The following is a 27,114-nucleotide window of genomic DNA, read 5'->3' as shown; positions in this document are numbered from 1 at the left end:
GGTAGTAAGGAAGGCAAATGCAATGCTAGCATTTATTTCAAGAGGACTAGAATATAAAAACAGGGATGTAATGCTGATGCTTTATAAGGTGCTGGTCAGACCGCATTTGGAGTATTGTGAGCAATTTTGGGCCCCATATCTGAGGAAGGATGTGCTGGTGCTGGAGAGGGTTCAGAGGAGGTTTATAAGAATGATCCCAGGAATAATTAGGTTAACATATAATGAGCGTTTGACGCACTGGGAATGTACTCGCTGTAATTTAGAAAGATGAGGGGGGGACCTCATTGAAACTTACCGAATAGTGAAAGGCCTGGATAGAGTGGATGTGGAGCGGATATTTCCACTCGTGGGAGTGTCTAAGACCAGAGGCCATAGCCTCATAATAAACAGACGTTCCTTTAGAAAGGAGATGAGGAGGAATTTCTTTAGTCAGAGGGTGATGAATCTGCGGAATTCATTGCCGCAGAAGTCTTTGGTGGCCGTCAATGTATATTTTTAAGGCAGAGATAGATAGATTCTTGATTAATAAAGGTGTCGGGGGTTATGGGGTGAAGGCAGGAAAATGAGGTTGAGAGGGAAAGATAGATCAGCCAGGATTGAATTGCGGAGTAAACTCGATCGGCCCAATGGCCTATTTCTGTTTCTATCACTTATGAACTTGTAATTTATACCCAGAATCATATGTTCAAATGGGACCTGCAAAGTCCAAAAGGGTGTCAGTTGTTTGACAGGTGACATCCATATCTGCAAGTATGTTAACTAACAATTTGGTTGCCGTATTCCCTTTGATTTGGTTGTGTATCTACCATCACTGCCATCCATGCTGCATAAGTGTACCTCTGGCACTGCTTACATGTGCAATTGTCCTGTGTTTTCTTTTGTGAAATGTACCCAAAAGGGATATCACATTATTTCTCCATGCATGAGGAGGAGGAGATGGAGTAGGAGCAGTCACAGGGATACTGGAGGGAGGGGACCAGTGGAGACAAAGGAATATAGAAATATGGTGATGAGCACAATATATCATTGCCCCGGATGCCCCACAGAGCACCTCAGAGTGTGGCACTGAGAGGGACGAGCAGGTTAGTCTGAGGGAACACATCCCGGAGAGATAAACCAGTATGCTGCCTGACCGATGCAGGGACTGATTGGAGGAAGCATCTGTGCATTTATACTACACCTGAGGACTTAGATGACATTAGGATACTTTCCTGACAAAGTTGATATGGATGTGCACTGAGTTGGTGTGCAACCTGTCAGGCTTGTCTCTCTGAAATGACAAGGGGCATGGACTTGGAAGTAGCATGGAAGCAGGAAGTCATGGCACCTCTGGAGTCATGAACACTTCCTTACAACGGGTCGCCATCAATCACTTTACATGTTGCCACCTAGAGTTGGTGATTGCAAGTTGCAACCAAGACAGTTGAAAGCACATAGTTCATAGTTTAGTTGGTGTTTGTAGAGTTCAAGAGCCTGGTGGTTGGTGGAAAGAAGCCTTTCTTGAATCTGGAGGTCACAGTTTTTAGACTGATATACCGTCTTCCCGATAGCAGGAGTGAAATTAGAGTGTGGCCTGGCCATTGTAATAGAGCCGGAGGGTTCAATGTTTTCATAAGAGTGCACTTGGGGACCATTTGCCAATTGTTTATGAGAGCACTTTATAAACTGTTTTATTTTCATAATCTTTGTAATTGACTGTTTTCTAAACTGTTTATAGATGTTAATCGTTGAGTAATAAGACAATCTGCAGTTAATTTATAACACTTCAGTGATCTATACTTGTAGCATGTGTATGGGACTTTTGTGGCAGATTGCAGGGAGGCCCCACTGAAGTCCCACTATTAAAGTTGACTAATTTCCTGAAGATGATCCTGAATATGTCATTAGTCATGTCTCATGGAATGCCATGGCAGACGAGATTGTGAATTTGTTACTGAAGTTTCTCTTCACCAAGTTTTATACCTGCAACAGGGATATTGAATATTCCAAAAGTTTTGTTATCTTTCAGTTAGTATATTTCAGCCAGCAGCAAAGATACTAGAGCAGAGCAAGATTGACCACTCTTGATTCATTCAATGCACTGAGTGGCAGTACGCAACGGAGCAGAGCAGCCACCACTTTAGTATTTTACTTCAGTCGCTTCCTGGAGAGGATGCAACTATTATTCGAGTCGCGTCCTCGCCCCCCCCCCCACCCCCCCACCCCCGCGGCCTACCTACTGGATTGGCGCGGCCTTTCCTGCCGAGACCGACCAGAGCTCCAGCAGCGGCAGAGCAGCGCCGGATACATCGCGGAGCGGGCGATGCCTCACCTGGGATCGCCGTTTGGAGCTCCGGAGTGTTGGGCCTGCTGCATCGACATCGCGGAGCTGTGGTTTGCGGAGCTCCCAACGCGGGCGGCGCTGACCAACATCGCGGAGTCCTTTGAGCCTTTGTCGGGGGTCGCCAGCGTGAATCTTCGCCCAGCTCAGCCTGTGGACTTCAGGAGCCGCGGACTCCGGTGGGAGGTGGCTGATTTAGAGGTCCGGGCCACTGAGGATGTTCTCCCGTACGACGTTGGGGTTCCATCTTTCCCGGCGAGAGGGCCTGAACATCGGGCCACCCGTAGCAGCGACTACGGGGTGCTCGGGAGGCCCCAACCACGGGTGAACATCTGGGAAGATCAGCGAGGAGGCTGACTGGACTTTGATTCCTTCCCTCACAGTGGGGAACTTTGGTGCCACTGTGGGGATGTTGTGTCGTGGACTTCTGTGTCTTGTGCTTTTTAAAATGTTTTATGACTATAAGGAAAATCCATTTTGTTGTCTCTTATGAGACAATGACAATAAATTGAATCCAATCCAAATCCAATCCAATTTTCAACCCGACTTCCGTTATGCCTCTCGCAGTGTAATCAGTGTTGTAGGGGAACAGTACGTGCGTGATATAGCTCATCTATCAATTCACATATTTTGTTAATTTTCTTTTAAAATGTTTTCCCCCTGCTTAATCTATCTGTTTCTGCCCATTTCCCTCCCATCCTTCCCCATCCCTGTCTTTTGTGCAGTTTCCCTTGTATTGCTCTAACACACACTATGCACAAATTTAACTTATTATATATAAATATATAATAATATATAAACGCAAGATAGAGATAAATAGATCTCAAAGTTCCTTCTCATGGATCAGAAGCAACTTTGATTTAAAGCAATGCTCTATTTCTCTCTTTATTCTATTTCTCAGATGATGTACATAAACCATAAAGGCAATCTGATGGTAGAGGGACAAGGCAACTACCTTGTCTGAATAACTCCATCGTCTTCCTTTTGCTCTTCTACGTCCTGACGCATTCCGCAATTATGACACAAAGAAAGATCGTGCTGGTTCTTGTAAACATTCAGCAGCTCCTCTGATCAAGTCACTAATTGTTTTTCTTTCTTTAGTATCCTTTTCCATTGTTAGTTTAATCTGTTGTACTTTTTTTTTGAGGCGGAAAGTACGCTGTCTTTCCTTCTTCAGAGCTCTGCTGTCATTTACATTTTGGGGTGAATTTTAGATCATGTGCATCAGGAGTTGGAGAAACACTGCTGGGTTCATTCTCATGAATTTGGTCTGCAGCTAAGCAGTAACAATGTTCGGCCTGTATGTTGTGTGACACTGCCAAGACAAAAAAAAAATGAGAAGGGGGGAAAAATGAGAAGTATACAAATTAAATAAATTTAGCATACATGTAAATAAATCAGCATCTACTACTAATTATCATTTAAAATAGATGTGATGCACCAATTTCAGTCTACCAAAAGAAAATCATGATCTTGATTTTTTGAAGTCCCATTAAATCATTTAAATGTTGTCTAAATTATGCTTGAGGAAGTTTTAAATGGATGTTTAAATACAGTGCACATTCTATTAACCTACACTAAGTGGCCTTATGAGTGATTATAGTTTTTTGAACATTTCACAAATGAAAATAGAAGTGCCATACATGCTATTACATATTGTACCATTTCCAATTGTATCAGTTAGTATACAAATTTGTAATTTAGCCAAAGTGAGAAAATAAATGTTATTTTAAAAAGGAAAAAAATACTTGCAAATAGGCCTACCTCTTTGCTGCTTTGAAGGCTTTGGTGAGGATAGGTTCTCATTCTTTCTCTTGAGTAACCTGCGTTGGGAAGAGACGTTTTGGCGGGTTAGGGATGTCAAAGAACGTTGGAACTGCATTCCAATTTAGCCTGTTGGAAAACTGGTCAAGTTCGAAGTGTTCAGAACAAAGACGGCAGTTGTTTGACAAGTGCACCGGAGTTCGGTGTAGGAGACCTTATCGACGAGTATGCTGGACCCATTGTCGACATCTGAAATTACAGAAAATATCATATAGGATTAACTTATAAGGACAAATTTGATTATAGCTACATACCTGCAGAATGGGCGATATATCACTTAGGTGCAATTGTTTTCAGGGGTGGGGAGAGACCTGTATATTGAAGATGCATTTTTCCTCTAATATGTCAATTTACCTTAAATGTAGAAGAGCTTATTAAAATCTTCTTACACTAGCATGCATGCCTTACAACAGGAACAAAACCAAAAATGTACAGCAGTGTAAAAATTGATAACTTTATTATTGTGGTAAGCCTAGATCTATTTTTAAAAAAACTTTCTAATAACTTTCTCATGTACCGACAAACCTAATTTCCCCATGACCATTGATGGGAGAACAGAAAATAATATTTTCACAACAGAATAATAGCGACAGAAAGTAATAATTTTTTCTCACCTTTCTTTGTTATTGGGGAACCTGAAGAAAGATAGGTGGGGTTGTCTACTTTGGCGATTTGAGCAACTTATAGCAGAACAGTAAGCTGAGCTTGTTGTTGTAAATGTGGGCGCCATGACGCTAATCGTGAAGCAGGTTACTAAGATGGCGTTAAAATTTACCCATGACCTACTACGGCTTTTTCGCCGAGTGGTCTATCTTGCTCTTGCTCTAGTATCTTTGGCCAGCAGTGATGCTAAGGCTGAACATGATACTTTGCTGTGGAATGGAGACAAGGGGCTCATGTAAATGATATGGAAAATCCACTGATAGAATTAAAACAATTTAAGCTCATGATTCGTTGAGCTAGGGAGGAAGGAGTATAAATATAAGTATAAAACCAGTGCCTTCCTATTCTGTATATTCCATTTAAATTATGGTATTGCTCTTCTATTGTTCTCTTCAGTGACTGTCTTCAGCAACACCTTTTTGTATTCTTCCCAGTTATGCAGGCAAATATATATCATGCTTGCATTGTACCTGAAATAGTAAAACTCTGTGTAAATTCATCTGGAAAGAATATGTCAATACTAGGCTACTTTAAAGTGGCGCTTACAAAGACGCTGCAGCAAAATTTTGGCTCCCCTACACATAGGTGACCTTTCTGCACATATTCTAACTCCTAAGAACATCGATACAGCTTTTTATTCAGTATCCATTAGTAAAAGGAACTGCATAGATCTGCACGCATCATTTGTGGCAGCTTTAAGTCGGATATTATTTTGGCGGAGGCAAAGCGCAAAACCAAGGGCCAAAAAATAAAATCCTTTATATAAATATCTTTGATATTTGATGCAAAACTAAGTACATGGATCAACTTTCAGGAAAGGCAAGTCACATTTGAAACCTGGACTTAACTGTTATTCCAAAAACCGCATTTGACCAGCTTAAGTGATTATCAGAAATGACTATTATCTTTCAAGTGTACCTTTTAAGCATTGTCCTCAAAATATTTTTTTCTAAAACACTTAAAAGGAGACCTTATTACCTGATTACCTTACGTATCATTAATATATTCTTGACTGCAGCAACGGGACCACTTTTCGGTCTTATTTTTCAATGTAATCACTCAACTCTTTAAAAAAGAACAGGACATTATAAAGGATAGTATAAATTTGGCGCAACTAATTCTTTTATAGAAGCTTATGGTGTTACTTTCACAGCATTCAACTGCTTCTAGATTAGCTCCAGAGACTTTAGTTTCAGTAGCCTGAACATTTCTATCTGTAGGAAGAAAGAATTTTAGCTTATTTTTATCTGGTAATACTGGGCTGATCATGGCCGCAAAATATTGTTAAATAAATTAAATTTCCACTAGTCCCAACCAAGTATCCAGCACATTAAGATGTCAGAAATATTTGTTTGAATCAGTTTTACAGTGCAGGTTGTATTCTGGATTCTACTGTCCTTGTTATTTAAAATTTCTGGAGTAGTGGGTGCAATAGTTATCTAAAGTTTTTAAGCACTATAACCCTCAACCTTGTTTTTCTCCCGGTGCTGTAACAAAAGGATAAGATTGGTCAAGTTTTCTCGATAAGCATGTGTATCATTTGGAGGTTTTAGCTGCCAGGGTATTCAAATCAACTAAAATGCAACTAATTAAACCGAAAAATGTAACTAGCTCAGGGGAAGAACCCATTCAACATCCCACCACAATCTTCCCACAGACTTTAATTTTATACACAGATAAAATGGACCTCTGCTATTAATTAGTCACAGCAATGGTTCAAATATATAATATTCCAGCCAACCAGCCTGAGAGAGATTGCGGTTTTTTCACAAGTGAAGTTAGCTGAAAATAATTTTAGGAATGGGAGAAGCTCAGACAGGTACATGTTTCTTCTTTCCCCAGGAAAAAATAATGATGCTTTATGTGGTCATTACCTCGGGTTTTCCATTCCCTCTCCCAAAATGTGAGACTATCCCATAATCCATTCACTAGCCAAAAACCAGGAATTGCAGCAATTCCCTGCCATCTGGCATTGCCTGCTGCTCAGTTCCAGTTCTAGTGGGAAATTGATTGGGAGCATGTAAACAAGGCCAGGGATTTATTTCTTCAGTCTTCCATTGACAACATTAGATCAGTTTGCTGCTCACCTCAGCCGCTGCCTACTCGAGCTCACCCTAAATTACAGCAGGATGTTTTTCAATTTAACATTTGATATCTTTATAGAACTATAAACTATAAATGAGGTTGCATCCACACTTTTAACTACAGTAACAGTTTTGAAGAATTCCCTCCCTACAAATGTTCCTTGTTAGGAATAATGTATTTTATGCCAAGCATTTGCTACATTGTGTAAAACTGATATGAACAAGGTAGTGAAAAAAAACATTGATTCCTCTGTTATAAAGTGGGGCACACTAATTAAAAAAATAATAATCCATAAATATATCATCTTTCAGTTGGATCATTTCAAAGAAAATCTCTCTTGTCTAATGTGTGATGTCATGCTGGACCCATTTAATTGACTACAGTTTGGATCTTGGTTACAAAGTAAATAATTGCATTGTATAAATTTCTACACTTTTGTTTAAGTAAGTTATTTCAGAATAACGTTTTATATTCAGAGTTGTTACCGATTTATCAACAACCTCCAGTTATACATATACACACAATGAACATATATTAGAACACTCTCAATAATGTTATCTCCTTGTCCTGAATTAAGTAATAAATAAACTAAATTTACTGGGGATTATACTGGAACGGATGGGATACTGAATAGATGCATTGTCCCTGTTTTCACAAAGAAACCACTGAAGCAAAAATGAGTAAGCAAGTCAAGAGAAAAGTAATGACACACAGTAGGAAAGAAGATACTGAATGAACTAATCCGATGTAATGGACCTATGAATACAAAAAGTGATCGGATGGATGACGGTTATTATGGATAAGGGTTATTATGATAGTAATATGTAGTCATATGTGATCATGGTGATCTATAGGCATAGTGATCACAGAGACACTGAAATACATGTGTATAAATAGAATGTTGCTCACAGCATTTTGAGTACCACATTTACAGCTTATCAATCAGCAATCCTGGTCTCATCGTATTAGAGATATCCCCTTTATCCTACCATCCCAACCCAACCTCCAAGCAGATTGATACTAAGTTATTTTATCTTCTTCAGATTGGTCTTTGACCTGAAATGTTGACTCTGCTTCTTTTTCCACAAATGCTCCCTGATCTGCTGAGTGTTTTGAGCATTATTTGTTTTTATTTAATTCCTCAAGAAGTTGCCAATCGAATTGAAAATTGTACAATCATTGGTCAATATTCCCCCTTCAGATCTTATAATGGCAGGAAGATCTTTGATATCACATAATGTGAATTGAATTGGACTGAAAACTGACTTTCATGATGGTAGGGTATCTTCCACTCAACATTTCTGGCTGAGTATGGTTACGAATACTTTAGCTCTGTCCTTATCACTGACATGCAGTGCTCGGAGATTATTGGGATTATTGGGATAATATTTTTTATTATTTTTCCTCCTGTTAGCTCTATAATCTTCCACCATCATTCATAAATTGATCTGCCAATTCTTCTGAACTTTGATCTGATTCATTGGTTGAGGAATCGTTTAACGGGCAACACAGCGATGTAGCAGTGGATCTGCTGCCTTACAGCACCAGAGACCCAGGTTCATTCCACACCACACGTGCTGTCTGTACAGAGTTTGTACGTTCACCCTGTGACCGCGTGGATTTTCTCTGGGTGCTCGATTTTCCTCCCACGCACCAAAGACATACAGGTTTATAAGTTAACTGGTTTTGCTAAACTTGTAAATTGTCCCTAGTGTGTAGGATACTGTTAGTATACTGGGTGATGGCTGGTCAGCACGGACTCGATGGGCCAAAGGGCCTGTTTCAGCGCTGTATCTCGAAAGTCTAAAAAGTCTAAACTCTGTCAATGTCGTGCTGTTTTTGGAGTTTATAGCGTATGTGGTGCTGTGGTGCAGCATTGCCAGGTCAGCATGTTATTTTTAGATGCCTGTTGCTGTACCTACCATACTGGTCTGCATTGAGCCAGGTTTGTTGCCTTTTGTGATTGTTATGATAGAGAGGTGTTCCAGACCTAGATTTAGATAGTGATTGTGTACATTTATGTTTCTGCTGATGTCCACGGCATCACATAGATGCCCAATTTTGATCTACCAAATTTTTGAAACATTCAGCAGATTGCGAGTATCACAGAACACCACGGAGCAGTTCCTGATGTGAAGACATGACAAGACCCAAGGTGTCACTCCACCCAGACTCACTACTTGTTGCAGGCGCAGTTTGGCAGCTATTTCTATAGGACTCAGCCAGCTTAGATAGTGAAAATGATATGAAGATGCTCTTGGCTATAAGACTTGACGTGCTCTAGTCTAACCAGAGTAAATGATGTGCTACTTTCACTGCTTCTTCCAAATATTGTTCAAGTTTGAGGAACACTGATCTATCAGTTGGGGAAGGGCTGTACATAGTATCAGGAGATTCTTGCCTGTCTACCGTAGAGGACCCTCAAGGTTAGTTCCTCCTGCCTGTTTCAACAGTGCACTACCACCTGTGGCGCATCTATCCTGCCAATAGGATATAATGAACCCAGCGATTATAATGCATGAAACATTATTTGTAAGGCCAGAATGTGTGAGAAAATATATATTTTTACTTACTGGCCTGTTCAACAGTTTATCCAATTTCCCATTAAGAGATATTTGCTGCAAAGATTTTGCAACATCAACTTTGCTGGGAGTGACTATGATGTATTCAAATTCTATGGCAATATACAATTTATTTATGCCTCCCTCCTCTCAACCTTTCACCAGTCTGAGCCCCTTTACAAATTTCCGGTCTGTTCCTTTTACCAGCCCAGCCCTCAAACTCTGCATCAATTCTGACCTACTCCCATTCATCCCTCTACCAGTTCTCTCACCCATGACCCCAACCCTAGGACTTGGTCTTCCCCAATTTCAGTTGTGCATTCCCCCGTGTGAAACTCAAGAATGGTACTTACTTCATGTATGAACCATTCGTTGGTATATAATGCGGTGGATTTTAAGTGTGAGTAAAGTTTACTCTTGAATAAATCGTTTATTGACCCGCTGTGCATCAACAGTTTATTATGCTTTACCAGGATTGTGCAATGTCAAAGCACACGTAACATCAGAACGGGAGCAATTGGGACAAGAAAAGACAAACAAAATCAAGTCTAAAATAACGCTTTGTTACTTATATTGGAGATAATTAAAATGGAGGCTGTGAAATGTACATACCTTCGAATTTTCACAAAATTAAACAATAATAGATAAACATTAGAAAGTTACATTAGAATTAGAAAGTTACAAAATCTGTCTGTAAACTTGGAGAAAGAATGATGACATGAGTCAGATGGCATGCAAACATTGAGGCAGATAGAAAAAGCTTTTTTTAATATAGGTATTGGATTGCACATGACTTAATGCTTTCACAGTAAGTTAAAAGGTTCTGCTAAACCTAAACTTTTGTGAATTATTGATGACTAATAAACTTAAACAATTAAACTAGATTGGCTCGATAGAACATTACCTTAATTTGATAACAAATACAATGCAAATCAAGGAAATTATATTTCTGATAGAATTAGGCTGGTAAACAAATGGAAATATTTGCAAAATATTCTATGAATTTACTGCAGAACAGATTATCTAAAAATGAAAAGGGAAACAGGATCCCAGAGGAATGACATCTAGTACCTGTATATTTGAAAAGGCAGCTTGAACAAAGATGCAGGTAAAAGCCATCTGTGAAATTCTATGTTGTAATGGCCACTGAGACTAATCTCAGATTGAATGGAGGTTCACAAGAATCATTTAATATTTTCAGAAGGTCCATAACACACACAGGTTGGAAGTAATTGCTTTATTTATCTAAATGTTTCAGTTGATAAGTACTCTGTCCCATATTGTAAACATATACATGAAAAGGTTACATATAACACCTAAATATTTTCATTATTATATAATCTTTATTATTTATTTCCATAGAACATATTCAAGTTTCTTCAGGTGTATCTGCATGCTGCATCTTATATATATGAAGGTAGATGATGTACATTATAAACAGGAGTTTTAACATGATAATCAGGCTGTAAAGATTTCCCTTGATGTACACACCCATTTGCTGTTGAAGCGATGCTGTAAACACAATGGAAAATGGAAAACATCTTACTTTTACAATAAGATAAAATAGCAGATCATATAAAATGAATGACATTATCATATGCCTTTAGAACCTACTGGCTGTTGAACCTGTCCAAAGACACTTGGACAGGTAAATGCATAGGAAGGTTTAGGGGGATATGGGCAAAACATGGGAAAAAGGACTAGCTAGACGGTGCATCTTGGTCGGCTTGGATGAGTTGGGCCGAAGGGCGTGTTTTTTTCGTGCTGGATGATTCTATGACTATGAAATAATATGTAATGTTTTATAATTTACGTTATATTTCAGATATTGCACATTTTAAATGGTTCCATAATTGTACTGTGCTGAATGTATTTCCTTTGGTAATCAGAGTTATTGCATATACTTCAATATCAATGGCCTTTTCATTCTCCATTATCTCCCTTCTGTTGTCCACTTCTCAAAACCTACTCTCTCTCTTGGTTATTCCAACTAGTTTTATTTTCACTTCCAGAGAATTTATTGCTTGAATTTAAACCACCCAGTGCTTTGGTGGATTTCAAACCCATATCGCTGAATTAATTATCCAGAAATCGGGCTATTAGTCCAGTAAGTGAACCATTATACTAATGTGCTGCTACATTAATTAATGCACTTGAGAATTAGACATCGCTGCATTGTAAGTTTTTGTCTGAGAATTACGCATGACTTAATCTTGAAAACTTTGTGGTCCTAATATGTGAGATTTGTATATAATTGTATTTACTTGATATTCCATGTTGCTGATATCTGAGAATTAGGCATTGCCGATCATTTGTTTCACAAATTGCATATTATTACATATATTTAATAACTGAGCATTGTGAAATGATTTTGATAATTGTACAGTAGGGAATATATTTGCTTTAGAAATCTGAGTAATTCCTTCCCCGTTGTCTCCCTTCTAGCGTCCATTTTCAGAATCTACCCTATCATGATTCTCTGGTACTATAATACGGCACAGTCGTTGCATCATTGATAAAGATTTCTCCTCTCAACTTTATCAAGTACATGCTGTATTTTAATGACAGTTCCTCAAGAACAGGACCTTCTTCTTAAGCACACAGGCGCATCAAACTCTACCTTTGCACCTCAAAATACCAAATGTTGTTACCAAACTATTTATAAATTTTCTATTTGATGGGCTAAATTTGCCTCTGGATAACAGGTTTCGTCAATCCATTCAAAAGCATCCTCTAAATTCTCTTTTTTTGATCGTGCCTTTGATACCCTAATCTAAACACTTTCCCCCTTTTTCCCCCCATACTTCACATACCTTATTTTCACTCTGTTAACTATACATTTCCTTTCAAGTTTTCATTTGAGAATTTGTACCTACAGTATAAATGCTATTGAGACCTGTGCATAATTCAAGTACCACGTGACATATACTGGATTATTATATTTTTCGCAGTTTAAGAACTATAATTTCACAACTGTGTTAAAGCTATGAATTCCAAATTGCTTTCATTTGATAATTAATCCTGGATCCATCTTAAATGTGGTGGTTTCAGAGATATGAGTATTGTTTATCTCACAGTTTATCTCACACGTCAAGCTGTGTAGGGGGCGCTGCTCTGGCAGCAGCCATGTCATGCAGCTCGTCAGTTTTTCAACCTTTTTTTATTTTTTTTAGTATGTTTTGAAGTCTGTATTTAATGTTTCTTTGTGTGTTTTGTGTGGGGGGTGGTGTGGGGGGGTAAGGGGGAAACTGCTTCGGTCGCCTCCTCCATGGAGAGGCGACTTTTTCCAGGTCGCCTCCCCCGTGGCCTAACATCAAGGATCGACGCGGCCTTTCCCGGAGACGCGCCCGGGGCTTCAGCGGCGGGCGCAGCGTGGACTCTCGGCGTGGAGCGGGCGACCCTCGCTGGGGCTCGCTGGAGGGGAGCGCTCCGTTTCGCTGGCCCGGGGCAGCCGGCAGCCTGAAGCCGCGGTCTGCAGAGCTCCAGCTGGTGCGGCGTCTACAGCCCGGGATCTCACGTTGGGGACCCGGGGGAAGAAGAAGCCATCACTGCCGGCCCGCGGCCAACTTCTACCGCGGGGCCGGCATGGACTTACCAACACCCCTGGAGGGGAGCTTCGACCGCCGGCCCTGCAGTCTACGGTGCTTCTGGCTGCGGCGGGGACTTTAAATCTTGACCGCTGGCCTGCGGCCTACAACAACTTGAAGCCGCGGTCTCCGGTGAGGAAGAGCCGATCCTGGACTGACTCTGGACTCTGGTCCTGACCACGGGGGGGAAATGGAGGAGGACTGGCCAAATTTTGTGCCTTCCACCACAGTGATGAATGCTGTGGTGGATGTTTGTGTTACAGTTTTATTGTGGTTGTGTGTTCTGTATTATTGTATCGCTGCAGACAACCCAAATTTCCACCAGCCTGGCTGTGTGGCAATAAATTATATCTAATCTAATCTAATTTAATGAGGAGTAATGCTAGCAAGGTTACAGTTCCGGTTATGTAGGAAGGAACCGGTCACCGAAGATAGACACAAAATGTTGGATTAACTGAGCGGGTCAGGCAACGTGAATAGGTGAAGAATGGTTCCCACCCAAAACGTCACCTATTCGTTTTCTCCAGGGATGCTGCCTGACCCACTGAGTTACTCCAGCACTTTATGTCTATCTACAGTTCCAGGTGCTCCAGCCCGGGATTGCCAGGGAGGTCTCAGCAAGGACATGAACTTGAGCAATGTATATCTGTTTTTTAAAAAGCATTACTATCTCTTATCCTTTACATACTTTGCTAGTTCTTTACTCCATACTTAAACACCAAAGAAGTTTCCTATTCTGTCTACTCTTTTAGTCTAGAGGAGGAGTAGGTGTAATTTTCTCTTCTAGAGTGTAGAATTAAGATTATGTTCCTAATGAAACAATATACCACAAACTGTAAAGTGGAGCAGAGTTCAGCAGTGGAAACCTGCAATGATCTTGAGGCTGGAACACTTAGAGTAACTGTGACCTTGATCTCTACAGGCAAAGAAGTTAATGAAGAATATGAAGTGTATTTGAGAGGGTCACAAATATCAGTGAGGACAAAAACTGCAGGCACTTTAAAAAGCAAGATTCAGTTGAACTAATCTGGTTATTCTATGATGAGATCTGTGAATTTCTGTTGAAGTACTAATTATATTTTTGGGGGAATTTTACACTGAAAAAAAATGGGCTAGGAGAAATTAGAATATTGTGAAATCTCAGAAGTCATATTTCACAGTGGATGCATAGACAGCTGGAAATGTATGCAAACTTCCTGTACTTCAGATTGAGCCAATTTTTAGTTGCACTGCAATCTTTCTCTTTGGAATTATGAGAATGAATTTCCAGGTCATGATTATACTTACTCTGCTTTTACTCTCCTCCTAATGCAACAACAGAAAACTAATAAAGCAAGCAGTAGTAGGAGTAGTGGGATTCCTAGTCCCAATACCAGGCCTATCACCAATCTGTTATAGTTGATGTATTTTGAACCAGCTGTAGCTGTTACATTGTCTGATTCTGCATAAAAGAGAAGTGAAAATTACATTTATTAAAATTACTTTCTCAATTAACATTTTTGGGAATCATACTGGACAATATTTTACTATCAATAGTAATAATTCTAGCATTGTTGTTACAATGTTAATATATGTGCAGCGGTGAATATATAATTCACTTCTCCCATAAACTGACCCATTTTGAAGATATATTAAAAGCTATTTTATAATATCATAGCACCATGGCTATTTTAGTCATTTAGCAATCCACATACCAAGAGTTAAATCATAAAATATTGTCTTTAATTTTCTTGATACTGGTAAAAGTGACCATGAAGCAGATGGATTCTTGTAATAGCCAAATTGCCTCACTAATGACCTTCGACTATATTTTGACTGCATTCCACCCCAGTGCGGTCTCCCTCTGAGGTAACCAAGCAAGTCACTTGATTGTATCACTGGCAGCACCACCTTCTAAAGAACAGCTAGGTATGGACAATTATTGATCCTACCACCTGAGAATTTGCAGTACCCTGTACCATGAACAGCTAGGCAAGGACATAGATTGAGTACTTCATAATCATTTTGAACTGGATCATGGGCACAGAACATAGAACAGTACAGGAACATGTCCTTTGGCCAGCCAGGTGTGCACTGACCATGAAGCCAATCTACACTATTCCTATCTGCTTGTACATGGTCTGCATCTCTCTATTACAGTCCTGATCTGTCTAAAGGGCCTCTTAAATGGGGCTATCATATCTGCTTCTACCACCTACCCTGACAGCATCTTTCGAGCACCTCCATTCTTAATGATAAAAAAACTTGCAAATCTGTTTTAAATATTTCTCATTTTGCCTTAAATCTGTGCCATCCAGTATTTGATATTTCCACCCAGTAAAATGGACTCCAACCATAAAAGAAAACAACGTTTTTTCAATCTCTCATTATAGCTGATACAGCTATCAATCAGGATGTTGCCTGGATTAACTCATTAACCTCTTCTGACATAGAGGAGGTGCACATGAACCTCTGTCTCACCTGGAAGGACAGCTGGGATCCCTGGATGGGAGATGAGGGGGGAAATATAGAGACAGGAGTTACAACTCCTGTGGTTGTAGGGGGAAGGGGGTGTGGTTTGGGTAAGAACCAATGCTGAACATTTGCACTTGGTCTGTCAATCCTACTTGATCTCTATGTTGCCAACTATTTCACCCCTTCCCATTCCCATACTGACCTCACTGTCCTGGGCCTCCTCCATTGACAGAATGAGACCACACTTAAACTGGATGAACAGCACCTCATATTCTGCTTGCGTAGTTTACATCCCAATAGTATGAACAGTGAATTCTCCAATTTTAGGTGACCTCTTTGAAACCCCCCCCCCCCTCCTTTCTTCCCCACAGCCCTCCCCTCCTCACCATCCGCTTTGCCCCACCTAGATTGGAACCTATTCCACCCTTCCCACTTTCCCTCCTCCTACATTCCTTCCTCTGCTTCACAAGTTGCAACTATTCATTCCTCTCAACGTCACCCATCCATGTTCTCCAGAGATGCTGCCAGACCCATTGAGATATTTCAGCATTTTGTCCTATTGTGTAAAATAGCGTTTGCAGATTCTTGTACCTACATTCAGCCCCACTTGCCTGCTTCCACATTCACTACGTGCAAGGCTGACCTTTTACCTCAATGTCACTTTCTTACATCCATTGATTTCTTTAACATCTAACAATGTATAGATCTATCTATCCTGGAATTTCTAGGGGGCAGGGAATCATTCACGTTACCCATTTCTCAACAAGTGAAGTCCATGGTTATTTTAAGGTGATCTTCAAAGCTGACCCAATCTGACCACAATGAACTTCCAGCGTTATAAAGTGAATTCTGAATAATCCTACCCCTTGCAATGCTCTGACAGACTATCATGCCTATTCAGCTGTGAAAATGTTTGACATTCATAATGTCAACGACTGACATTCGCATTCAAAAACAGTTAAGAATAAATTCACCAACTCTTTGATATTACTTAAATATTTAAAGTACAAGTGCTGGAAATCACTTCAACACAATTTAATAAATTAAAGTACGCGAAATTATTTCAAAGATGATATCTCTCTCCCTCAGAACTCTTCCTATTCATAAATGGACCTACTGTATGTCTAACCTGTTTTTGACTAAGTGGGACCCGTTGGGTCCCTGTCACACGGGTGGCCTGGCCCCCCAACGCAATATTGCACCACTCACGCATAGCCCCCAACTGTGCAGGCATGGCTCATTTCCCCTCATCCCCCAGCACTCCCTCCCCCACTTCTTCACCCTCCCTCTTCTTTCCCCTCTTCTCCTCCCCTCCCCCAATCCCTCCCTCATCTCTCCATCCCTCTCCTTTCCCCTACCCTCAGTCACTCCTCCCACCCTCCATAACTCCTATCCCCTCCCTACCCCCTTCTATCCCTCTATCCCCCACTCCTCACCTCCCCTATCCCCCCCACTATCCCTCTTGACCTCCCCCACTGCCCTCCTTGGCCCATCCTGTCTGACCTGCCACTCGGCCCTAACCCACCTTGCCCACCTGCCTGCTTGCCTGCTGCCGCCGGGGTGGGGGGGGGGGGGGGTGGGAGGGAGGGGGGGAGGGGGAGGGGGAGGGGGAGGGGAGGGGAGGGGGAGGGGGAGGGGGAGGGGGAGGGGGAGGGGGGGGGGAGTCGGTGTTCGTCATGGTGGGCACCATGGGTTTCGATGAGCTGGTGGAGAAGATCTCCTCCGAGAAGGCCCTGAGGGTGAGTTACCGCAATGGCGGCTGTGGAGAAGACAGATCCGGGGGGAAGGGTAGACAGGGCTGCCATTGCCACCGAGGGCGGGCGGGGGAGAGGGGTGAGTGATGAGGGAGAGAGAGACTGGACCAGGGCCTCCGTTAGGCCACCACTGGGCCTCCACTGAAACCCCCCGCGGCCACCGCCGGTGGTGGGGGAGACGATAGACAAGTTACTGTGAGGAGGGGAGAGAGGGGTTTGTGAGTGAGGCGGGACAGGCCACCGACGGTGGGGCAGGAAGGGGTGTCACTGTGCCGGCTGTGGCATTGACTGACAGGAGAAGAGACCAAATCTGCATGGCGCTGACTGAAGGAATATGCGCTTGCGCGGTTTTAAAGATTTTTAAACCTCGATAACTTTTACAATATACCACCGATTGGAAATAAACTTGTTGCACTCGCAGCACAGGAGAACGGTGAGTAACCTGCCGAAAAATCATAGCGCTATCGCATACCGTCTTTGAGTAAATAGAAAAACCCCACAAACCAGAAGAGCACAAGATCAGAGTTTTAATTATGTACTAGACTAAGTGGGACCCATTGGGTTCCAGTCACACGGGAGGCCTGGTCCCCCAACGCAACCCATTCCCCAACGCAATATTCCACCACTCACCCGTTCCCCCAACGCAACCCATTCCCCAACGCAATATTCCACCACTCACCCGTTCCCCCAACGCAACCCATTCACCAACGCAATATTCCACCACTCACCCGTTCCCCCAAAGCAACCCGTTCCCACAACGCAATATTCCACCACTCACCTAACAGGTGCGGCTCATTTCCCCTCATCCCCCAGCACGCCCTCCCCCTCCTCTTTATGTGTGGGAGGGGAGGAGCAGAGGGGGGAGGGAAGAAGGCTGGGGTGTGGGGTGTGGGGTGGGAGGGCAGGAAGGGTATGAGAGAGGGGGAGGAGGGATGTGGGAGGAGGGGGTGGGCGGGGGGTGTGTGTGTGTGGGGGGGTGTATATGGGTGGGGGGTATGCAGGTGGAGGGGTTGTGGTGAAGCGGGGGGGGGTTCTGGGGGTGGGTGTGTGTGGGCGGGGGGGAAGTGTGTGTGGGCGGGGGGGAAGTGTGGGGGCAGAGGTGTGTGTGGGCAGGGTGAGTGAGCTCGGAGAAAAGACAGGGAAGAGCCATGAGGGAGAAGGGTGCATCACGGAAGAGGGGGGAGGAGCCAGCGAGGGGGACCAGAGGGGTAGTGGCCGGAATTGGCCATGCTCTGGGGACTCACAGCGGGTGCTGGATGCTGGTCGTTCTCCTTCGCTGGGCTGGGCTGAGTCGAGTCTCCGACACTGGGCTGCTGCTTAGGGCGGGGCTGCCGCTTGGGGCTGGGCTGCTTCGGGACCCTCTGAAAGTCCGGTTGTCAACCTCCGCCGGCCACCCTCAGCTCCAGTAAAGATGTGATGGCGCAGGAAGGAGCCGACCGTCCCGGAGAGTGACAGGAGAAGAGACTAATCCGTGCGGCACCGACTAGCAGGAGAAGAGATCGATCTGTGCACGCGCGGTTTTTAAGATTTTTAAACCTCGCTAACTTTTACGACATTCAACCGGTCGGAACTAAACTTGGTGCATTCACAGCATAGGAGAACGGTGAGTGAACTGGCGAAAAATTGTAGCACTATCGCAAACCGTTTTTGCGCAAATAGAAAGACCACCAAACTGGAAGATAACAAGATCAGAGTTTTAGAGATAGATGGATAGATTGATTGATTTATAAACATTTCTAATGATAGATATATCGAATGGTAGAGCAGACTTGATGAGCCAAATGGCTTAATTCTGCTCCTATATCGTATGATCTTATGAACAGGCGAGTTTTTGCACTTACACTTTCTTAGTGCAACAACTCTAATTTGTTGCTAGAATTGTGGACATTCTTAACATGATTCATGCTATGTGACAAAATTGTTCAGTGACATGTAAATTGTGGTATGCTGCAAATAAGCAGATCAGCTTTTGTTGTCATCATTCCTTATGTAACATAAACGCTGCCATTTCTGTAAATATGACCTGTGATTATCTCTGGTAACTTATATTAATCACACGTGGTACTAATGTTGGCAACAATCCCTGCAAATTGTTATAATCATAAAATATGGAATTGCCACCAATGATTTCCACCACTCTTGTATTTAAAATATTTAAATAATATCAAATAATTGGTTAATAATGCAATTAATTGTTAGTTTTTGAAAGTGAATCAGTAGTTGACATTGTGAATGTCAAACATTTTCACAGCTGATTCAGCCTGGAACAGGGCATGAAGCAAAGAATGCAAACGTTCTCCACACTACAGCAGTTGCCTACAACTTCTCCACTTCCTATTGACCAACTCTTTATTGTTAGCATTATCTGGTCACAAATGATTAATATATGATCTAACCAACTTTCTGAGCAATTGTTAGAGATCCAATGAAATTAGAAAGCACAAAATCATTAGCTAAATCACCTTGCGTTTATACAGTAGGTCATTCATGTCTTCTATATGCCTTTCTCTGTCTTGGTTCAAGGCTGGTGGATGGCTGCTCACTTTCAGTAGGCTACAGCTGACCCAGAAAAGCTACAGGGTGCAGTGGCATGAAAGTTAAGCTACTGGATAAGTATTCGGAGGCCTGGACTGTTGATGGAAATATAAGACTTTGAATCCCATCAATGCAGTGCAGTTGATTTTTAAATGAGCCTGGCACAGTCCAAGGAGTGTAGGAAAGAACTGCAGATGCTGGTTTAAATCGAAGGTAGACACAAAATACTGGAGCAACTCTGCGGGTCAGGCAGCATTTTCGGATCTCGACCCAAAACGTCATCCATTCCTTCTCTTCAGAGGTGCTGCCTGACCTGCCGAGTTGCTCCAGCATTTTGTGTTCACAGTTCAAGGAGTAGTCAGGAATAGATAATGAATGGCACAAAGTGCTGGAGTAACTCAGAGGGTCAGGAAGCATCTCTGGAGACATGAATAGGTGACGTTTCAGGTTGGGACCCTACCTCAGACTGATTTATTTTGTTGCCTTTATTATCCCATTTAGAAATTAAAGAACTTCTCTGGTTCAAGGTGGCCCAACTTTTAATTGTACCAACAGTGTCGTTACTCTTGTCTAACATGGTGACCAACTATAGCAATGGTATTGGCTGCTTGGCAAGCATGGGCTCATGACTGTTGTCATCAGACTCCTATTTCAAGAACCACTGCCATTTTCTTAAACAGTACTTCCAGTATTCTGCCATTGGGAAAGTTGCGCTATGACCACAATTTGCCGCATTGTGCTAATGGTAATTCCTCCTGTCTGCCGGCCAAGGTTTCCATTTGGACAGCAGGCAGGTGGAAGATAAACCTATGAATTGTACTCAGTTCCTTCATTCATAGTTAGTAGGATCCATATGTCCCTAGCCCTTACACATTCATAGTCTGTCTTTGGTGTTCTCTGCACCCTCTCAAACCTGGTATAAACGGAGCTGAAGAGTTCATCATTTGTAAGTAGGGAACAACTGCAGCAGTTAATGCATCAGAATGGAACATATTAAAAAAACATTGAGGAATTGAACTGGAAAGGCAAACTACTTGCATTACTTGCAAGCTGATGTTTGTTGATTAGTTCAAATAAAGTGCAAGTAATTGTTCTCCAGTTAACAGGATGATTTTTCATCTCTCCCTTGCAATTGTTTTTAATATATATCATTATATTTGAATAAATTAAGATCCTACTGTAACATGTTTGCGATTCCAATTGAGCGCTTCCATTACAAATGCACTTGAAGCCACCATAAGTATTTTCACATAGTGCAGTTCCATGACAGACTGCTTCTCCACTGACACATTCATTTAAGTCTAAAATATATAAAAAACAAAATTATGTTAAGCAAGTAATTATGGTGGACGTTAAAAGTGGCACAGTAACACAACTGGTAGAGCTGCTGCCTCATAGCGCCAGAGACCGAGGTTTGATTCTGACCTCGGGTGCTGCCCATTCTCCCTGTGTCTGCATAGGTTTCCCCCTCACATCCGAAAGACAGTGGGTTTGTTGGTTAATTGGCTGATGCAAATTGCCCTAAGTGTGTAGTGAGTGGATGGGAAAGTGGGATCTCTAATCAAATCTTTTGGTACTATTTCAAGAAGAATAGAGAGTTATCCCATTGTTCTTACCAACATTTCATTCTCGAGCAACGTCATCTGAAGTGCAGATTCACTAGCAAAATAGCTTTTTTTGGTAAGATTTGATAAGATTCTGTTGTCCTGTTCATCATGTTTAAAAGACCATGTATCTTTAGAAGATAAGAGTCCTTTTTTAATTTTTATCACGTGTACATTTTCGATGGACAAAGAGAAAACAGTCTTTAAGGATGTTGAGATCAGGATAACTCATCTTAGGAGATAGGAGAAATGAATTGGTACTTTGCTATCTCATTGGACCAGGTCAGTTTAATTCAAAGGATTTAGTTGCCTTGGGGACAGGAAATCCACATGTCTATAAGACTAAAGGATGAAGGCCGCAGATGGAGGAAGAATCCAGGGAATTATAGGCCAGTGAGCCTCACAGTAGTAGCAGAGAAGCTATTGGAGAGGATTCTTTGGGATACGATTTACTCCCAATTGGAATGGTTTTGCAAATGGTGAGTAATATTGATAGAGGAGGTAAAGAAAAAAAACTAGCATTGTAACCTTCTCTGATGAACTGATTCTGCACTGGACCACTTGAACAATAAAAACATATATGTCAGGCTATAGTTCAAAGACTACAGCTCGGCGTTCAACACCATCATCCTCTCCAAGCTGGTTACCACGCTCACGGAACTGGGTCTCTGCGCATCCCTCTGCAGCTGGATCCTCAACTTCCTCATCTACAGACCACAATCTGTACGAATTAGCAGCAACACTTCCTCCTTGATAACCATCAGCACAGGAGCACCCCAAGGCTCAGCCCCCTGCTCTACTCACTCTGTACCTACGACTGTGTAGCCATCTTCAAGTTTGCTGATGACATTGTTGGACGAATTACAGATGATGATGACTCAGAGTATAGGAGGGAGTTCAAATGGTGTCAGAATAACAATGTTGCTCTCAATGTAAGACCAAGGAACGGATGGTGGACTTTGGAAGAGGAAGGACAAGGATCCACCAACATGTCTTCATCGACAGGATGGTGGTGGAGACAATCAAAAGCTTCAATTTCCTGGGCATGCATATCTCTGAAGATCTGTCCTGGACCCAGCACATTGATGCAATCATAAAGAAAGCACCTCTACTTCCTTAGAAAATTGAGGATTCAAGATACAAGAGAGTTTATTGTCATGTGTCCCAGATAGGACAATGAAATTCTTGCTTTGCTTCAGCACAATAGATTATAGTAGGCATGAATACAGAACAGTGTGTCCATATACCATTATATAAATATATACACACATGAATAAATAAATTTGGTATGTCAATGAACTTCTACAGGGGTATAGTACAAATTATATTGACTGGTTACATCACAGCCTAGTTCGGCAACTCGAATGCCCAGGAATGAAGAAGACTGCAAAAAGTGGTCAACACTGCCCAGTCCATCACGGGTACTGACCTCCCCTCCAAAGGGATCTACAAGAGTTGCTTCCTCAAAAAGGCACCAGCCTCATCAGAGACCCACACCATCCTGGCCACACTCCCATTTCACTCCTGCCATCGGGCAGGAGATACAGGAGACACACACACACTGTGTATATGCATATACATACATATGATCTGGAGATTGTACTCGGAGGTGAGGGCAGGGTGGGGAAAGAGTTAGCAAGTGGTAAGTGGATCCTGGTATGAAGGGGCTGATTAGCAGACGGAGTCTGATAGGAGGGAAAAGTAGAGATAGCAACAGAGGCTGGGTGGTGATAAGTGGAGACTCCAAAGGGGGCAGCAGGTTATGGAATTAACGGAGGTATGATGGGCAGATGGGAACAATGGGAGGGGGTGGGGAGGAGTGTGCGGAAGATGGGCAGATGGGGTGGGGAGGGACAGGAAGGAAATGTGGGGAGAAAGTGACTTGCTTGAAGATCCTTTATCAAATAGAAATACTTTATTGCACTTATTTGAATAGAATTAAAGAAACAATGTATTGCTTTAATAAAAACGCTTAATAAAGTACCTTCTACTGAAATAGGTGATGGTTGAACTTCATAGTGTTCCGCAACTTGAATCAAAAAGTCCCGAACAAACCAATGAGGTGTGTCACTGGAAACATTCACGTGGTATTGGGCGGAAGGGCCTCCAGCTGGGAACGACTTCAAACTTAGATTGTAGAATTTATTTTCAAATCCAAGGCTTAGAATATTATCCAGCTGTAAAAACCAAAAAACAGTGTTGATGACATTTAAACAATGACAATTTTTACATAATTAACAATCTTACTTTTTAAAATCTCTTATAGAATCAATATGGCACTGCCAGTGGTAAATGTAAAAAGGATTGAATTCTGGCAAGTTTTTCTTTTCCATTATCATTGACACTGCCTTTATAAAAAATAATACATTTACATCTGTGATTATGAGCATACTATATAATGCTTCCCGATTCTTGATGCATCATATCTTTACAAAGACTAATTTCATTTCCACAAGTGTATGAAATAGAGTTTAAGTTTCTTTAGTTTAAAGATACAGCATGGAAACAGATCACCCGTTCACACCAGTTCCGTTTTCAATTTTTGCATCCATTCCCTACACACTAGGGGCAATATACAGAGGCCAATTAACCTACAAGTCTTTGGGACGTGGGAGGAAACCGGAGTACCTGGAGGAAACCCCCATGTTTACAGGGAGAATGTGCAAACTCCACACAGACAGTTCCTGAGTTCAGGATCGAACCCGGATCACTGGCGCTATGAGACAGCTGCTATACCAGCTGTGCCACTGTGTCACCTCTAGATGTTTGCCAGAAATGCCTAGATCTTGCAAATGAATAAGAAAATAAACTACATGTAGATACTTGGAAATATGGCTATTACATTTGCAAATGACAGCAAAAATTGTGGCAATTTGATCTAATGCAAGTTGCACTTCAAATTTGTGTGTGCAGAATTCAACCAGCAGCAATTAAGCTGTTTGCCATGGAAGCACATAATCATGGAGTGTGATTTCAGGATTAGGTTAATACGCTGACACAAATGTACAGTTTCTAAACCTTCTAAGGTCAGGCACTGCAATGGTGGCAAATAAGAGTAGATTCAGATGACACAAAAGGCAAATACTAGAGCTGTACGAATTAGCACAATTATCAATGGCAAACAGTTAAGAGGAAGAGTTTGCCATTTGATGGGACAGAATGAGAGAGCAGTTCATTGGAGTTTGAGGACAACAGCAGGACCATTACAAAAACCCACAGCTAAGCTGTAAGGCATATGGAATAAGACCATTTCTATCATACCAAGCACAAATAATACTGCTGTAGAAAATGATACTGCACAGGTTTTGGAGAAAACAAAGTATTCGTAAAACTACAAATAATAACAGCCATTAAATGGCCTGAATCATGTGCATGTATATTAGGAGGCGCGACCGAAGTTTCAGCGGCCTCTGCAGTCAGTCTATCTTTTTTTTTTTTTTTGTCCCGTTGAGTGTATAGTTTGTAGTGCTTTTTAATTGTTTTTAACTGTGTATGTATGGGAGGCGGGGGTGGGGTGGGGGAATCTTTAAAATCTCTTCCCTATACGGATGACCCGACCTTTTCCCTGTCGGGTCTCCGTTGTCGTTGGGGCCTAGCACCATGGAGCGGCCTCCAACCGGAATGACCTGGGGGCTCCAGTCGCGGAGCCTGCGGACTCACCATCGTGGGGCTGGCCGGCTTCGGAGTGTGGAGAGCTGTGGTGGCACGCGGCTGCGACCAAACTTCGTGGCTTCGGAGGCTCCGGCTGCGGGCCGGTGGACGGTGACATCGGGAGCTCATGGGTCGCTGGTGGGAGACCGCTTTTCGGAGCTCCGCAACGGCAACTTCTCCCGCCCGAATTGCGGGGTTGAAAATGACCCGGAGCAGGGCCTTACATCGCCCGGCGCGGCTTAAACGGCCGTGGGACTTGCCAGCACTCGGCTGGGGCTCCAACATCGGGAGAAGAATGGAAAACAGGGGAGAAACAAGACTTTGCCTTCAATCACAGTGAGGAGAAGATTCACTGTGATGGATGTTTGTGTGAACTGTGTTAGTGTGTGTCTTGGTTCTTTTCTTGTTGTATGACTGCAGAAATCAAATTTCATTTGAACTTCATTTGATGTTCAAATGACAATAAATGGTATTGTATTGTATGTTGAATTGGATGCATTGAGAGAACACAGTAAGTGATGTGGAAGTCTTGACAGTAAGTGGTATCAATCTCTCTGCCCCTACAACCATTCCCCTACTTCCACTACTTCCTCTATCACCTTGCCCCTTCTTTCCTCATCTTCATTAAATTACTATAATTCAAACCATTCAACAGATGGCAGTAGATTGTGAACAGGATTGGAAAACCTGACTGATTTTTTATGTCCCAGCTCAATTGTATAACACCCAGTGATAATCTTCCTGCCATGATAATTTGGCATGGCCTTTTGTGATTCTCATGACTCAGTGCCACACGCTGATGTTGTGCACTGTTCCCTTTAAGTCATTGGGCAAATTTGTACCACACTGCAGTCTGAGGAAGTGTCCCGACCTGGAACGTCACTTATCCATGTCCTCCAGAGATTATGCTTTACCCACTGAGTTACTCCGGCACTGTGTATTTCTTTTAAATTTAAGAACTGTCAGGAAGATAGAATTCCTTAACAGTTTCATTTTATATGATTACAAAGATATGATCATATTGAATGGCGGTGCAGGCTCGAAGGGCCGAATGGCCTACTCCTGCACCTATTTTCTACGTTTCTATATGCAATCCTTTTTGCTCAGATAATATATAAACTTCAAATCATGCACATTTTATTGCTCTATCCCACCTTATTTTAAGGAATAATATTGCATATTTTGCTAATGGATATGTAATTCTGTCACAAGATTGTTTTTGATGCACTAAAGGATTACTACACGTTACATTTTATTTGAAAATGGGGAATGTTAATTAAATTTCAAAAATAAAATAACAAAATACACATCTCACCTTTTCAGCATATTTCTTGGCATGCTCCTTAAATGAAGCACTGTTAACATTCAAGAGCTTTTCAGACTTCTTTAATTTTTTCCAAGTAAGCATGCAGTTGAATATGTTCCAACCTAATAAAATTATAATTGCAGAATAAGGATATGATTGAATTAGGACATTATCTCTTTTTATGATATTTGCCAAGCTATTGTTTAAATTGAAGTATTTCCTTAAACACAAGCTCCAAATAGGGAATAACAACCATTAGTTTATAGAATCGGCTTTGAATATCTGCTCTTTGGCTTTTCCTCACCAGCAAAGGATTTACTCTTCAAGTACGTTAAACCTAGTGTTGCTGTGTTGTGATGAATGGGATGCCCTAGCTGTCAGTTGCCATACAAAGCTTTTGTGTACACCAACTACAAAAACAATACCAACTCATCCACCAGCAACAGTGCCTCTCTGGCAGAACAGCTCAACCACTTATTTGGCCTCCATTGGAGAAGAGAGACGGTCATGCCCACTACTCCAGCTCCAACACCCAACAGCCAGACAAACATCATACAGACTGCTGATGCCACACACACACTCCGGAATGTTAACATACGGAAGGCAACCGGTCCGCGCGGAGTCCCAGGACAGGTTCTCAGAGACTGTGCTATTGAGTTAACTGACGTATTTACAAAAAATTCCAATCAATCCCTGGCACAATGCATTCTCCCCACATGCCTAAAAACATCGGAAATAGTGCCAGTATGGCAACCGGAAAAGCAGACAGC

At 42.0% G+C, this 27,114-nt stretch overlaps 1 protein-coding gene and 1 long non-coding RNA gene across 2 annotated transcripts in view; both read right to left on the bottom strand.

The window, feature by feature from the left end:
• Positions 1 to 9,895: 9,895 nt before the first annotated feature.
• On the bottom strand, positions 9,896 to 14,660 carry LOC116976027. The gene is made up of 2 exons (XR_004412851.1): positions 14,328 to 14,660; positions 9,896 to 10,965 (listed from the first exon to the last, which is right to left on the bottom strand). It is a non-coding gene; the product is annotated as an uncharacterized LOC116976027 (long non-coding RNA).
• A 5,141-nt stretch (positions 14,661 to 19,801) lies between these two features.
• LOC116976482 (mucin-like protein) overlaps positions 19,802 to 27,114 on the bottom strand; it is a 39,866-nt gene continuing 32,553 nt past the window's right edge. Inside the window, exons 11-14 of the mRNA XM_033026376.1 lie at positions 26,354 to 26,466; positions 23,372 to 23,564; positions 20,962 to 21,084; positions 19,802 to 19,878 (exon numbers count right to left, since the gene is read on the bottom strand). Of these exons, the coding sequence (XP_032882267.1) occupies positions 19,802 to 19,878; positions 20,962 to 21,084; positions 23,372 to 23,564; positions 26,354 to 26,466 (506 nt within the window). The remainder of the gene's footprint in view (positions 19,879 to 20,961; positions 21,085 to 23,371; positions 23,565 to 26,353; positions 26,467 to 27,114) is intronic.

This window comes from Amblyraja radiata, chromosome 8, assembly GCF_010909765.2.
Source record: "Amblyraja radiata isolate CabotCenter1 chromosome 8, sAmbRad1.1.pri, whole genome shotgun sequence".
Classification (NCBI taxonomy): Eukaryota; Metazoa; Chordata; class Chondrichthyes; order Rajiformes; family Rajidae; genus Amblyraja; species Amblyraja radiata.
This window is presented reverse-complemented; position numbering and strand designations above follow the sequence as displayed.